This window comes from Neoarius graeffei, chromosome 17 (assembly GCF_027579695.1).
Source record: "Neoarius graeffei isolate fNeoGra1 chromosome 17, fNeoGra1.pri, whole genome shotgun sequence".
NCBI classification, from domain to species: domain Eukaryota; kingdom Metazoa; phylum Chordata; class Actinopteri; order Siluriformes; family Ariidae; genus Neoarius; species Neoarius graeffei.
The window spans coordinates 48458473-48473533 of record NC_083585.1 but is presented as its reverse complement, the minus strand read 5'-3'; the positions used below and the strand labels follow the sequence as shown (position 1 = coordinate 48473533).

Sequence of the window (15061 nt, the reverse complement as noted above, 5' to 3'; positions counted from 1 at the left end):
TTGCTTTGCTTTTGTTTAGGCAATATTGAAAAACTTTGACTTTTAAAATGGCCTTAATGCACCATTTTAGAAAATTTAGAAGAAACCCCTATCAACTTTCAACTCGATTTTATAGAATGTGTATTTTCATAGAGCTTCTTTGGATAGTTCAAGTTTCCTAAAGGAGTGCAAAGCCCAAACAGAAATGCATATAAGCCCAGAGCCAATCCTGCTTCCTCACAAATTCAGTCCCAGCCACAAATAACACTAGCTAGCTACATTAGCTGTGAGCTTATCATCCATCCATCCATTATCCATAACTGCTTATCCTGTGCAGGGTTGCAGGCAAGCTGGAGCCTAACCCAACTGACTATGGGTGAGAGGCAGGGTACACCCTGGACAAGTCACCAGGTCATCACAGGGCCGACACATAGAGACAAACAGCCATTCACACCTACGGTCAATGCAGGCCAAGTTTACATTAGACTGTATCTGTCTCGTTTTCTTCGCGGATGCACTGTCCGTTTACATTAAACCGCCTGGAAACGGGAATCCGCCAGGGTCCACGTATTCAATCCAGATTGTGTCAGCTCCGGTGCTGTGTAAACATTGAGATACGCTGTGCTGAGCTCTAGCTGGCATCGTCATTGGACAACGTCACTGTGACATCCACCTTCCTGATTCGCTGGCGTTGGTCATGTGACGCGACTGCTGAAAAATGGCGCGGACTTCCGCCTTGTATCACCTTTCATTAAAGAGTATAAAAGTATGAAAATACTGCAAATACTGATCATTGTGTAGTTATGATTGTCTTTAGGCTTGCCATCCTTCCACTTGCAAGTGGTAAGTGATATGCGCTGGGATCACACACACAGCGGCTCAGTCCCGAATAACTGCTTGTGCACTCCACTCGCGTGCTCTGTGAGCTGTGCAAGGCCGGAGTGCGCAACCCTCCAGAGGGCACTCGCTGTTCAGGGTGGAGTGATTTGGAGCGCAGGATGCCTGCGGAGCCGAGCGTATCCGTGTATTGGTGTTGCTGTGTGCACGCAAATCGTGTATTGGTGTTGCTGTGTGCACACTAATCCTTTTAAAAACGTTAATCTGATGATCCGCTGATACGGTCTAATGTAAACATGGGCTTAGAGTCACCAGTTAACCTAACTTGCATGTCTTTGGACTGTGGGGGAAACCAGAGCACCCGGAGGAAACCCACACAGACACGGGGAGAACATGCAAACTCCACACAGAAAGATCCTCGTCGGCCACTGGGCTCGAACCCAGGACCTTCTTGCTGTGAGGTGACAGTCACTACGTTTACATGCACATAGAGAGAATCGAATTTCTGCCGTTGCTCGACTGAAATCGAAGTTCAAAATGCCATGTATACACCTTAATTTGGCTGAAATTGAACCGAACTTGATTTCTCGGAATCGAGCTACACGACCTAGTTTATGCGATTTCTGCCGAGCTACTTTGTGCATGTATACCCTATCGAGCTAGCTGTCGAGCTACTTCCGGAAGTGACGAGTGACGAGACCACAAGCGGGAAACACAACAGCCTCGGTCGGCATGACAACGAATCATGACAACGGCATGAATCTTTTCTTTTTGTGGCATTGTTTGCACTGTTAAAATTTAGCTCACTTACTGTATCACCAAATACATCTGTACAGCTGTTGCATAGCTGTGAATTGTGTACATAAACAAGTCATTGTATTTGTGTGTGTGTGTGTGTGTGTGTATATATATATATATATATATATATATATATATATATATATATATATATATGTCCAACATCTGAAGAATGTCAATAAAAACAAAACTATTGAACTTTTTGTGTGTTTATTAAGACATAAGTTAAATTGTAAGCAAAAAAAAATATTTTTTGTAAGCAAAAAATGGACTTTAGAAAAATATTATTGTGCAAAATAAGTTGTCTTACAAAACAGTGGTCTGCGCCGGACAGTTTGTAGCCATAGTCTGTTAGAGCAAGCCTAACAGCTTGAACACGGAACTGCTAGTATTGCCAGATTGGGGGTTTTAAGTGCATTTTAGCGGATTTGAACATGTTTTGGGCTGGAAAACGTCAGCAGTATCTGGCAACACTATGCTCTTCTTCATGACGACAACCGGAAGTGTACCAACACGATGGGGCGTGTAGCGCCACGTGTGGCTCGGGTGCACAATGCACCTTGCACAATAGCCCGATTTCACTTGTGCATGTAGGATTGGATTTCTCTGGCACCCCTGCTGGGACCCTTTGCTCGATTACCAACAGCAGCTCGATTTGGACGTGCATGTAAACGTAGTCAGTGTTAACCACTATACCACTGTGCCACCTTGGTGAGCTTATCAAGCATTGTTAATCATTAAATACATCTGATGATCATTCATTATATCTTGTAAGCATAGCAGTCTTCCCATCCCAGCTGGCTAACGCAACCAGGTAGAGGAAGGGCAGCAGCAGACACTTCACATATTCTAAGGCTAATAAACTAATTATGCAATGTGTTATTTAACAGCAAAAAGCATAATTGTTGATTGTAGAGAGACATCTCAGAGAGGCTTTAAGTGTAAATCCTGTCAGTCGACTCTTTAGGTTGATCAGGTCCCATTTTTATTTATAAATGAGCAATTACAGGATTGTGAATCCTTGATGGCCTGTCCAGAGAACATCGAACAGCCCCCAGTAGAGAGGGTTAGTGATGCAGAGTGGAACCTATGAGAAGCTTGTGACCAGTTTTATGTATCAAGTCAAGAGCTTCAATTAGTGTTCACATCAAATATCAGAATGAAGAAATATGTGAACTTGGTGGTGTTGACAGTGGCATGCTTGTTGGTGCCAGATGTGTTAGTTTGAATATTTCAAGAACTGCTGATCTCAGAAATTTTCACATACAACAAACATGTTTAGAGAGTTAAAGGAGAACAGCCAAGCTAACAGGAAGGCTATGGTAACTTAAACGAGATCGTTGATGATGGTGTAGCTCATTCCAGTCCTGTCTAGTCCAGAAGGAACGATCTAAAGTGGGCCACCTTGCACAATAAATGCTGCAAGCTGTATACACTATATACCAGCTATGTATAGAAGCTATATACACCCTAGGAATACTGACCTGTTTGTCAGAAAGAATCCAAAACAGCAAGGAATTGACCGAAAAGAAGCGATTTTTGTTGAACTGTTCATGAAGGCTTAATTAGTCCATAACTTCATTAATAATTATAATTGAGGAAAGCTGCGTAGGAGTTATATGCACCCTAGGTACCCCTACCTTCATGCCAGAAAGAATCAAAATCAGTGAAGAATTGAGGGAGAAGAAGCGATTTGTGTGGAAACTGCTCATTAGGGCTTAATTACTCCATATCTTCATTATTAATTGCAATTATGCACATTTGCGTAGAAGCTATATGCATCCAAGGCAGACCTACCTTCCTGCAAAAAAGAATAAAAATCAGTGAAGAATTGAGAGAGAAGAAGTGATTTTTGTGAAATATGGATGATGTCGGATGCATGTCGGACGACACATAAGCTCATCACCTGTTGGCCAGATGAGCTAATAACCGGTCTTTACAACCAATAGTGAGCAGAAAAGCATCTCAGAGTGTGCAACACATTGAACCTTGGGGCAGATGGGCTAAAACAGCGGAAGACAACATTGGCTTCCATTCTTGTCAGGCCAAAACATGAATCTAAGGCTACAGTGGGCACAGACTCACCAAAACTAGACAGTTGAGGATTGGAAAAACATTGTCTGGAATTAAAAAAAAAAAAAAAACCTGCATTTAAAATTGGATTCCTATTGTGGTCCAGGAGCATCACAGACATTTTGACAACTGGGATCTGATTCTAAATTGAACTGGTCAGGCTTATGTACATTTTGCTACAGCACATACCGTAGCTATCCAAAGACTTGATCAAAACGTGACAATCATTGTTTGAGGGACTCACACTTGGCTAGAAATCTTTAAGCAGAATGTGCTTGTTAAATAAACTTTTGATCAAATATATTTAGGTTTCTTAAAGTTGTAGGAAGCGTCATCTTATGGATTTTCCCCAACCACCATAAAACCTATGTAATATCATTTACTGCTGACAGTGAGACTCTCACTTCCTCTGGCTTCCTACATGGCAAATACCATGAAAGATCGATGGGTAAGGTGATTGGTATTTAGCTGACCTGAGGATCACCTAAAAAAGCCATATCAAGTGTGAGTGAGTGTATGTGCATACTGGTGCTGAGCAGCTGGATGTCAAGTGTGTCTTCTCCGAGGCTGTTTCGGGCAGTGCAGGTAAACACAGCATAGTCCAGAGCTGCACTCACATTTACTACAGTTAGAGTGCTGGTGTGTATGGCTCCCTCTTTCACTGTCCGTTCCAGATACCTACCGTACACACACACACACACACACACACACACACACACACACACACACACACACACAGATATATCAGCATATCACATCAGTGCGTTGTTATTCTGTTGAGCATAAGCCAGGTTTTTTTTTTTGTCTGATTTGCACCCAGTTGCTATTTTCATAATTTGCTGGTTTCATTCCAAAAATTAATCCTGCTTTACTGATGTGATGTGGAGTGGATGTGCGCAGTGCAGTGATATTTTCAAACCCACTTTGGTGTATAATTGCTCTCTCAAGACTTCAAATCCACTTCAGTGTATAAGCTCTCTCAATAATTGCTTTTAGCGAAGACATCAGGCTAAAACAGTGTGTGAGTGTTTGGTCCTGTTTCTTACAACCCAGTTTTGTGGATTTGTTTGTTATGGCTTTACATATTTTGTGATTGCTACCCACAACAGCTAACTAAATACAATAAAGATAATTGTATAAGTTACAGAATCAAATAAATGTCCAACATTACTAAATATCAACAGTTATGTTATCCAAATATCACCAAATTTATAGTCATTCAGATGAGGGTGATGTCCCTAGAAACTCACACACAGACACACACACACGCACGCACACAAAAAACAAACAAACAAAAACACACACACACACACACACACACACACACACACACACACACACACACAAGAAGGACATAAGATGATCAGTGGCATTATTTAAGCAGATTATCCCAACATATACTGCAACTATATGTAAATATGTGATATTATTATTTTTGCGTAATTATGTAGAATGTGCAAAAAACTAAATGTACAATGTGCTTATTCTCTGAGTGGCATTGTGCATTTATTTATTTATTTACTTACTTACATTATACTTTTTAATTTCACAGCTTTTATTCTATTATTTTATTCTCTATTATTTTAAACTATGTCTTATGTAGAGGTAGAAGTAATTTGTATAGCTGTATACTTGTAAATAGTAAATACTTTTTTGAACCTACCTAATTGTCTGTTTTGTGTATGTACATGTTTTGAATCTAACCCTTTTCCTCTCCAGACCACCAGAGGTCACCCCCAAATACTAAAACTACTTTCTTCAGTGCAATTTTGTACTTCTTGTGGAACTGCTGTATAAAGCATATGAAAGTAACCTCTGGCACAAAGCCTTACAGCTGGCCTTACTGAGTTCGGAAGTTTTTTTTTTTTGTGAACTGATTTTCTGTGTTTGATCTTCCCTTCCATCCATTATCCATAACCACTTATCCTGTGTAGGGTCGCAGGCAAGCTGGAGCCTATCCCAGCTGACTATGGGCGAGAGGCGGGGTACACCCTGGACAAGTTGCCAGATCATCACAGGGCTGACACATAGACACAAACAACCATTCACACTCACATTCACATGTACAGTCAATTTAGAGCCACCAATTAGCCTAACCTGCATGTCTTTGGACTGTGGGGGAAACCGGAGCACCCGGAGGAAACCCACGCAGACAACATGCAAACTCCACACAGAAAGGCCCTCGCCGGCCCCGGGGCTCGAACCTAGGACCTTCTTGCTGTGAGGCAACAGTGCTAACCACAACACCACCATGCTGCCTTACCTTGTCTTTCTCAATTTTTCCCTTTGCTTTGTCCTGTTGATCTGATATTATTTTGATAGTTTTGTATGTTGACCCTACCTGGTGTCTCTCCATTGTTCTTGGACTGTGTTTTGGATCTGTTCCTGTTTTGGTAGTTGTTGTTATTGTTGTTGTTTTCTGTTTTACACCTCTGCCTGTTTTTGACTCTGTTCTTTTGTCTCAATAAACCTCAAAGTAGTAATAGCAGAAGTAATAGTAGTTGTAGTAGTAATAGCAGAAGTAGTAGTAGTTGTAGTAGTAATAGCAGAAGTAGTAGTAGTTGTAGTAGTAATAGCAGAAGTAGTAGTAATACCAGAAGTAGTAGTTGTTGTAGTGGTAATAACAGTAGTAGTAGTAATAGCAGTAGTAGTAGTAGCAGAAGTAGTAGTAGTAGTAGTAGTAATAGTAGTAGTAGTAGTAGTAGTAGTAGTCCAGTAATAGTAGTAATAGCAACAGTGGCAGTAGTGACCAATTTTGGAGTAGTAGTAGTGGTAATACCAATAGCAGTAGTAGTAGCAGCAGCACTAGTAGTAGTAGCACCAAGAGTAATACTGGTGGCAGCAGCAGTAGTACTGTATTAATAAAATTAACATTAGTGATAGTATTAGTAACAGTAGTGAAAATATTAATGTTAAATTTGTCTACTTGGGTGTTACCTGGCAGAGGATTTTCATCTCTATACTTGTGTTGTGTATCTTCTGTGTGTGTGTGTGTGTGTGTGTGTGTGTGTGTGTGTGTGTGTGTGTGTGTGTGTGTGTGTGTACACACCGTGGGTTGCCAAAGTTCACTGGTATGCTGTTCTTTGCCCAGCTGAATTGGACACGTGGTACTCCTTCAGCCTGACAAACCAAATCAGTGTCAGTAGTACCATCTCCTCGACTTGCCACTTTTCTCCACTGCACCCCCTTCTGCAGCTCTGGAGCAACTTCAACACAAGAACATGCAAATACACATACACATATTCAATTAATGAGATTGACTAAACCAGTACAATGGCCCAGAAGTGTGTTTTCCATCAAGCTTGGAGACAAAACTAAGTGCTATGGCAGCACCCATTCAAATTCGCCTCGGACCACTTACACAGCAAAATCCCCAGTGTTGAATTGGACACATATAAACACAGTAGGGTGTTAAATCAACACTCTGGGTGCTAATTCAACACTGGGGATTTTGCTGTGTACAAATGTAAGGGGAAGAATAAATGTATTCTGAAGCCAAGTCTACAGTATATTCACACATTTGGTCCATACTTACCTCAATTGCTATTATTTTGAAGTTTGTGCATATTTGTATGTATAGCGAGTTACTAAACATTGTGCATTTTTTTTCTAGTGTTGCAGAGTGATGAGCAAACCTGCATAATGTAATGTACAAAATAGTTTACTTAAATCACTCGATTTGCATTTACATTTAAAGCATTAATCACTACAAATACCGAGTAGGGGCTGTTTTGTTCACAATGAAAAAGGAGATAATCGGATGTGCTCTCTGTGTGGGATGGATGGCATTACTTTATTCCTTTTAAATCAGAGCAACATTTACAAATTGTGTGACTGTGAGCTCATGTATATGCAAAAGAGCACTGAGTGCTTTCCCTCAGGTGTGTTAGGCTGCCCCATAAAGCAGTATTTTGAAAAGAGTTAAGCATGTCTTGGAGAAATCTCAGCTCATATGACCATTAGTGAGTCAAACCAAGCTTATGTAACCAACCAAACTAAAGGTTGCTAGTTTAAGTGGTAGTTTGAATTGCTTTATTGTCCCGAGGCTCAATGTAGGAAAATACTTGTGAACAGTGAGTTAGGTAATATTGTGCATAGTTGCATGATTTCATGCTTGATTCATCTTCTCCAGTTTGGGTTGAATCACATTCTTACTTTCTAGATTTCATTGGAAGAGTACAGATTGAGACCAAACCACAAACATGGACCAATTATTTTGGTCTACACCTGAGTATGACTGCTGTGTTCTCACTTGCTTAATGTGAGAACTGCTCCAAGTACAAAAGTGCATGAGGGTTTAATTCAAAGAGACGTCATGTAATGTAAGTGCAGAACTCACAGCATACAACAAGCTGACCCACTACACTGGCAGGTGGTGCTATGCCATTGTTTGCAGTGCACTGGTAAGGACCTGCTTGAGCTCGGGTCACCTCATAGATGGTCAAAAGTCCAGTCGATTCGTCCTGACTCATCTCTCCCAACTCCTTGACCTCACCTTCACCCTGTATGATACAAAAAAAAGAAAGAAAAAAACACCTTGTACCTTGTGTACAAGGTAGTACTAGTACCTTGTGCGTACTAGTGGTTGCATAACTAGGGTTTTTGTTTGTTTGTTGTTTTACTACCAGACCAGTAATTTAAAAATAAAAGTAGGCAACTTTTTCATACTAAAACCAAAAACTGATTCAGGACAGGACAGCATATTGGTGCAGTGGTTATGGCCTCACAGCAAGAAGGTTCTGGATTTGAACCTAGTGGCTGACTGAGGCCTTTCTGTGTGGAGTTTGCATGTTCTCTCTGTGTCTGTGTGGGTTTCCTCCAAGTGCTTTGGTTTCCTCCCACAGTCCAAAGACATGCGCTTTAGGTCAACTGGCTACTCTAAATAGATTGGGGGAAGTCATGGCCTAATGGTTAGAGAAACAGCTTTGGGACCAAAAGGTTGCTGGTTCAATTCCCCAGACTAGCAGGCTTGACTTAAGTGCCCTTGAGCAAGGCACCTAACCCCCAACCGCTCCGGCAAGAGTGGTGGCGTACCTTGTGTCTGATTAGCCAAAGAAAAACTGATGATGTGATCATCAGTTCGGGCATTGAACCCGACCAACTGACTGACTAAATAGATGACTTGCAATCACGTGATCAAAATGTGCTATGTCATGAGTGTCCGCCATGATGGTGGATATACAAAGCAACTAGGATGGAAGCCACTGAAAGCGTGTTTGTAAACAATGCTGAAGTTTTTCAGTATTACCACGATTTGAATGATTGAGCGAAGATAGATATGTGTGGTTTTGACCCATATTATTTAAAAAAGTCAGACTTTTCTGAATATAAGACACTTCTACCGATCATCAAGTACGAATACAGGTCATTTCGTCCAATGCCTTTTTCTCCAATAATTAAGACATTTCATCCAAAGCCTTTTTCATATGCACTATCAATTATTTTATATTACAGGTATTTGAAATTCCCAGTGGAATTTGACTGAAGCAAAACACATTTTTATAAAGCAAATGAGTGCCGTAGTATGGATCATATTAACTCTTTAGGCGCCGAGCAGCGCTCTTGTGGGGGATTCATTTGTGAATCCCAGGCTGAGGCACTGTCCTACCAACCCGAGACCAAGCTCTTTCAAAGGGGGAGGCTTAGAGGGAGGGGCCTGTAAAATTTGGCTTCATTGCGAGCTCCCCTGGCTGAGTTATTAATTTTTAAAACTGGCTGGATCATGTTAAATCTTTAGGCACCAAACAACGCTCTCGCAGGGTTTTCGTTCACAAATCCCAGAATACCGTTCCTGAAATATAAAATAATTGATAGTTCGTATGAAAAAGGCTTTGGACGGAATTGTAATTGGATGAAGTGTCCTGATCCCCTCGTCTCCTCTCTGTATTAAGCCTCAGAGACTCCTCGCCCTCTTTCCAAATCACGGACAGAATTCTAAAAAATCGGAATGTGCCACGGTCACGAGTACTGCTGTGACCACAACCATATACAGCAAAAAGATATGGTATAGCTAAAAGAATGCTTAAAGCAGTGGAAAAAATAAAGGGAGTTGCATACGCATGATTGTTTTGTATGGAATATCGCTTGACCCCACATTTGTATATCCACCAACATGACCGACATCCAGGTTTCTATTTTGCTTTGACATCACTTGCAAGTCAAGGATTGCCCATTGGTGTGAATGTGAATGGTTGTTCGTCTCTGCATTAGCTCTGTGATAGATTGGCGACCTGCCCAGGGTGTACCTTGATATCAGCTGGGATTGGCTCCAAATTCCCCTATGACCCTGAAGGATAAGTGCTTATAAATGGATGGATGGATGATTCAGGACATCAATATTTGTGGTTTGTTTTATTTGCTCCGCAAAGATTAATATTGTATAGCATGACATGGAAGCTTGTTATTGCTAAATGATGGAATGGAGAATGTCTACAACAGTGTCTGGAAGGGTTTTCCACTATGTTTTGTGAAAACAAGTCTTGATTTGGCCTCTGGCATGTGCCACTGATCTGACTCTATTTGAATCTAAACTAAATGAGTGTTTGAGTGATGTGCAACCCGTGACTCCAAAAGTGATGGTCACAACAGGATTCACTGTGCCACAGATCAAGGATTTTATTGACACTTTATGTAGCTTTAAAGAACAACAACAATAACTGTGGGAACAGCCACACACACCTTGCCACTGCATGTAAAGTAATTTTTATATTACTTTAATTGTCCAATGAAAGCAAAAAAAAAAGACACTTCCAAATGTAGCCTTTCACTTGAATATAGTATTGACTTCCTCTACTGTAGTCTGAAATATTTACAGATTAATAAAATACATTTGCCAATCTTTGCCTTTTTTTTACCATCTGCCTCTCTGCTTTTCAGTTACCTCAATGAGTTGACATCCTGAAAGCAATGACTAAGTAGCAAAGTCTGTGCCTCTTCACAGGCATGGTCATATATGTCTCTCACAAGCAGACCTTCATGATTAAGAATGGTCTCTTATAATATCAGAAAGCACAGCGGTTGTGAACTTTGGACAGGAAACGAAAAAAAAAATTGCACTAAAACGGCACAGCCTGAACTAACACTGACGAATGTAGCCTGTGGCAAAGCTGCTTTAATGAAAGCTATTTTTCTCCATTTGGGATGGAGAAGGAAGAGTGCAGAAAGGGTGAGGCACTTGGAGCACACTTATGGCAGTGAAATATAGCACGTCCTCTCACTAAAGAGTGCCAGCGTTACAGTGAGAGCAGGAGAACACAAAGAGAAAGAGGAGGAGGTGATGAGGAGAAAGAGAGAGGCACTGAAAGTGATGGAGAGAGACATAGACAGAGGATATTATTCAAATACATGGAGGAAGGGTTGGGAAAAATAAGGAAAGCAATAATTAATATTAATTTTATTTTCAGCATGCTGTCATGGTCTGACAAACACGTGCACAATGTATTATGAAGGATATGAATATTAAGGAATAATACAATTGGCAAATAGAACATTTAAACTTTAAACAAGCCTTTTACACATTAAACAAAGTATATAAGGGAAAGCTGTAGGATAAATACTGTAACTAATGAAGCATGTGGCAGTGTCTCACCAGCCACTTCCAAGAAAACATGCCATCAGTAACAGGATTGGCGTCAGCAATGCAAAACAGATCTGCAGTGTCTCCGATGTTCACATGCACAGGATCCATCTTCATCTTAACGCTGGGGGAATCTATAAAAAAGAAAGATGAACACACTGGCTGAGTACAATTAATTTTAATATTATAGTAAAATTCAGGGGCGGCACGGTGGTGTAGTGGTTAGCGCTGTCGCGTCACAGCAAGAAGGTCCAGGTTCGAGCCCCGTGGCCGGTGAGGGCCTTTCTGTGCGGAGTTTGCATGTTCTCCCCGTGTCCGCGTGGGTTTCCTCCGGGTGCTCCGGTTTCCCCCACAGTCCAAAGACATGCAGGTTAGGTTAACTGGTGACTCTAAATTGACCGTAGGTGTGAATGTGAGTGTGAATGGTTGTCTGTGTCTATGTGTCAGCCCTGTGATGACCTGGCAACTTGTCCAGGGTGTACCCCGCCTTTCGCCTGTAGTCAGCTGGGATAGGCTCCAGCTTGCCTGCGACCCTGTAGAACAGGATAAAGCGGCTAGAGATAATGAGATGAGATGAGTAAAATTTAGTCTTTGTATGGTGTGATGTGGCCTCACATCAAGCCGAGTTAATGCTACCACCCTGAAGTCCTGCAGTCTTTTATTCCTCTTATACCACCATTTTCCAGCACTATTTTTGAACAAACATTTTATTTTTATGCATTTATAGTTATCTTTGATGTGGAATGTCCATGAAACAAGTTACTTCCTGTTATCACTTACACTATAGCAGCTATAAACATCATTCCCTCACCAGCATAATTTTTTCTCTCTCTCTGTTGAAACAAATTAGAGAAAAACTACAGTTTATGTTACTAAGAAACCTTCGTCCTGAATACTTAATGTCGCTGCTATACTTCTTACATATCTTACTGCTACAAAGCACTGATGCTGGAGACTCTGAAAATCTCTTCACAAAAATGTTCTATGAAACATAATGGACATTTTACACATGTGGGTTTTAAACATTTCATTATCTTTCACACATTTTTCATGTCAACTCTTCACACATCGTGCATGTTTTTTTTTTTTTCCCACTGGTGATTATTTCACGATTCATTTATTTTGAACTTGTTATTTTTAATGCATGATTAATTTATTTTCATTTTACTCCCATCTTAAGATTAGCTCATTGGATAATAGTTGAACTTTACCACTATCCACAATTCATATCCATCTTCACTGCCACTTTATTTGGATTCATTTGTCTCTTTTCTTTCCTTTTCTCATATTCACTCCATACATAAAGTATATCCCTATTCATTTTATTGTTTACAATGGTTACACTGCACTGCCACTTGAATTCCACTCAAGTCTTTTGCATCTATCTATCTATCTATCTATCTATCTATCTATCTATCTATCTATCTATCTATCTATCTATCTATCTATCTATCTATCTATCTATCTATCTATCTATCTATCTATCTATCTATCATTATAAGTGAAATATTTTATTTTCTCCAAGGGTTAAAAAGGGAGCTGCAGATGTTCTGCAGCACTTACGCTTCAAAAGCCTTAAAGTGCATATCCTGGACCAATTTCGTTTTTTTTTTTTAATATGAAAGTATGTCCCTTTACACACTCATCCAGAAGGGTAATTTTGCACAAGGCCATCTGTCTACACCAGATAAAAATAAAATAACAAAACACGTCTGGAAAAATCCCAAGGGAGTCTGGAGCCAGATTCGTGACGTCACCTGCGGAACCGCCAGCAGGGTGCGAGAGTTTGCACGGTTTCAGTGCACAGCCTGTGTAGACCAAGTTTAGCAGCTAGTGATTTTGCATTGAAATATGGAATTGTCACCTGAGCGCAATGTTACTTCACCTTTGGATGAAGAATATAATGAGATGTCAGAATTATTTCTTACCCTGGCAACAGTCAACTTGTGAATTGCTGATTTTCTTGGTCTTTTTCTCGGCTCTGCTTGGTCCTCGGCTTCGAGGGCCTCAGTGGATGTGGCACTTCACCTTCTGTCAGGGGAGACGAACACGGCTGGCTCCTTTGGTGACGCTGACACAGATGGAGATGGTGTTGCTTTGGGCATTCTGACAGATGGAACTGCATCCTTTTTCAGATCAAGTTGCCTTGCGAAGCCCATTTCCCACTGCAAATAGTTCTCAAAGTCATCGGGCCTTGTGAAGTGAGCACCACAAATAATGCTGTAGTCTGTAGCATGTAGCCAATTTTTCCGGGTGCCTCACACGAAGCGCTCCCATTTCTCTCTCATTGTCCGGTCTTTTGGAAAACGATGAGTACTAATCCCATCAATATTGGTGTTGCTACACCCTCTTATGATACATCTGTTAACCATTTTAATAATTACATGATAACGTTGAAGAAATTTGCAGAAAACCGCCAGGTCGTTTTCTCATAAACAAACCAGCGCTGATGTAGGATTCAGAAGGAGGCATTCCGCAAGTGACGTCATGAAAATCAATGTTTGCCGGGAGATCCAAATGCCAAGTTTTTTCAGAGGCGGATGAATTCGCCTCAAATGGCTTGATTTCAACTGAATTTTTCTGGTATTGCGCAAGGTAAAAAAATTGCACAAAATGCAAATTGTGACAGATATTTGACCAAAGTTTAATATAAAATAGGAGAATTACATTGATCTTGCTTCTGAATTTACCCGTGATATGCACTTTAAAATGAGTATGCTGGTCTGATCTCTTTCTCTCTCTCTCTCTCTCTCTCTCTCTCTCTCTCTCTCTCTCCCCATCTCCTCTCAGCTCCCATTCAGCTCATAGCCTTGAGAAAAGCAGCCCATTAGTACTTGTGTAAGCTCTCAGATGTTGACACACTCCTTCAGATGCTTCCCATTGTCTCAGACAGAGAAAATAGGAAGTCCTGCATGGAAAACAGGGCCATCTGTAAAAGCTATTAAAGCACTCCATACATAATGAAAGTGTTGCACTGTCAGGCGCTATTGTAGCAGGACGCAGGGATCCATTAGTGATAGAGGATTTTCAAGAACATGTAGGCCTAGTTTTGGTACAAAGCTGTTATTAAATCATTAAAGAGGGAATTGCAGGTCAGTAGCATGAGCTCTCGTGCACTCTCTCTCTTTTTGTTTCTCTTTCTTTGTTTAAACCATCAGAATAAATTTTCCATCCATACAAGTAATAATTAAGGTTGCATCTACAGTAGTAACCAAAAGACCCTAATAGATTTTCATCCATTTGATGCATTAATTCAAATACAGCTACAAATTAATAACTCACATGACACAACGTATGAAAAGATACGAAAGTTAAGGTTGAGTGGGGTTAAAGTTTGGGGTTACAGTGTGTACCTTTGTTTATGACTATTCAAGATGGAAACAAACAAGCAGCCATTGGTCATTTAAACAGATTGATTGATTGTTTTTGTAGTGTGTGTATATATATATATATATATATATATATATATATATATATATATATATGTTTGAGAAATCATGATATAATTTGATCCTGATTCAAATTAAAACTGAAAAAGAAAAATCGAACGAAATGTATTTGAATATCATGCTTACAGACAATTGGCTGGAGGTGGAACAATTTTATATGATTGTGTTTTCTTCTTATGATTATGTATCATTTTCAGGGATTTGTATTTAACCTGAGTAAAACTGAAAATTTATACTTTGTACTGTAATGATAGTGGGCCGGCAGCCGTTTTCTCCATTTCTGCAGGTGTTCCTCACTGCACTGCTGTCATGGTACTGAAAAGACAATGCCCTACCTTGAGCACTGAAA

General features: G+C 40.4%; 1 protein-coding gene across 1 annotated transcript in view; it reads right to left on the bottom strand.

The window, feature by feature from the left end:
• Nucleotides 1-15061, bottom strand: part of nphs1 (NPHS1 adhesion molecule, nephrin) — a 265377-nt gene that overhangs the window by 51386 nt on the left and 198930 nt on the right. Inside the window, exons 17-20 of the mRNA XM_060897686.1 lie at nucleotides 11276-11397; nucleotides 8027-8189; nucleotides 6737-6893; nucleotides 4214-4365 (exon numbers count right to left, since the gene is read on the bottom strand). Of these exons, the coding sequence (XP_060753669.1) occupies nucleotides 4214-4365; nucleotides 6737-6893; nucleotides 8027-8189; nucleotides 11276-11397 (594 nt within the window). The remainder of the gene's footprint in view (nucleotides 1-4213; nucleotides 4366-6736; nucleotides 6894-8026; nucleotides 8190-11275; nucleotides 11398-15061) is intronic.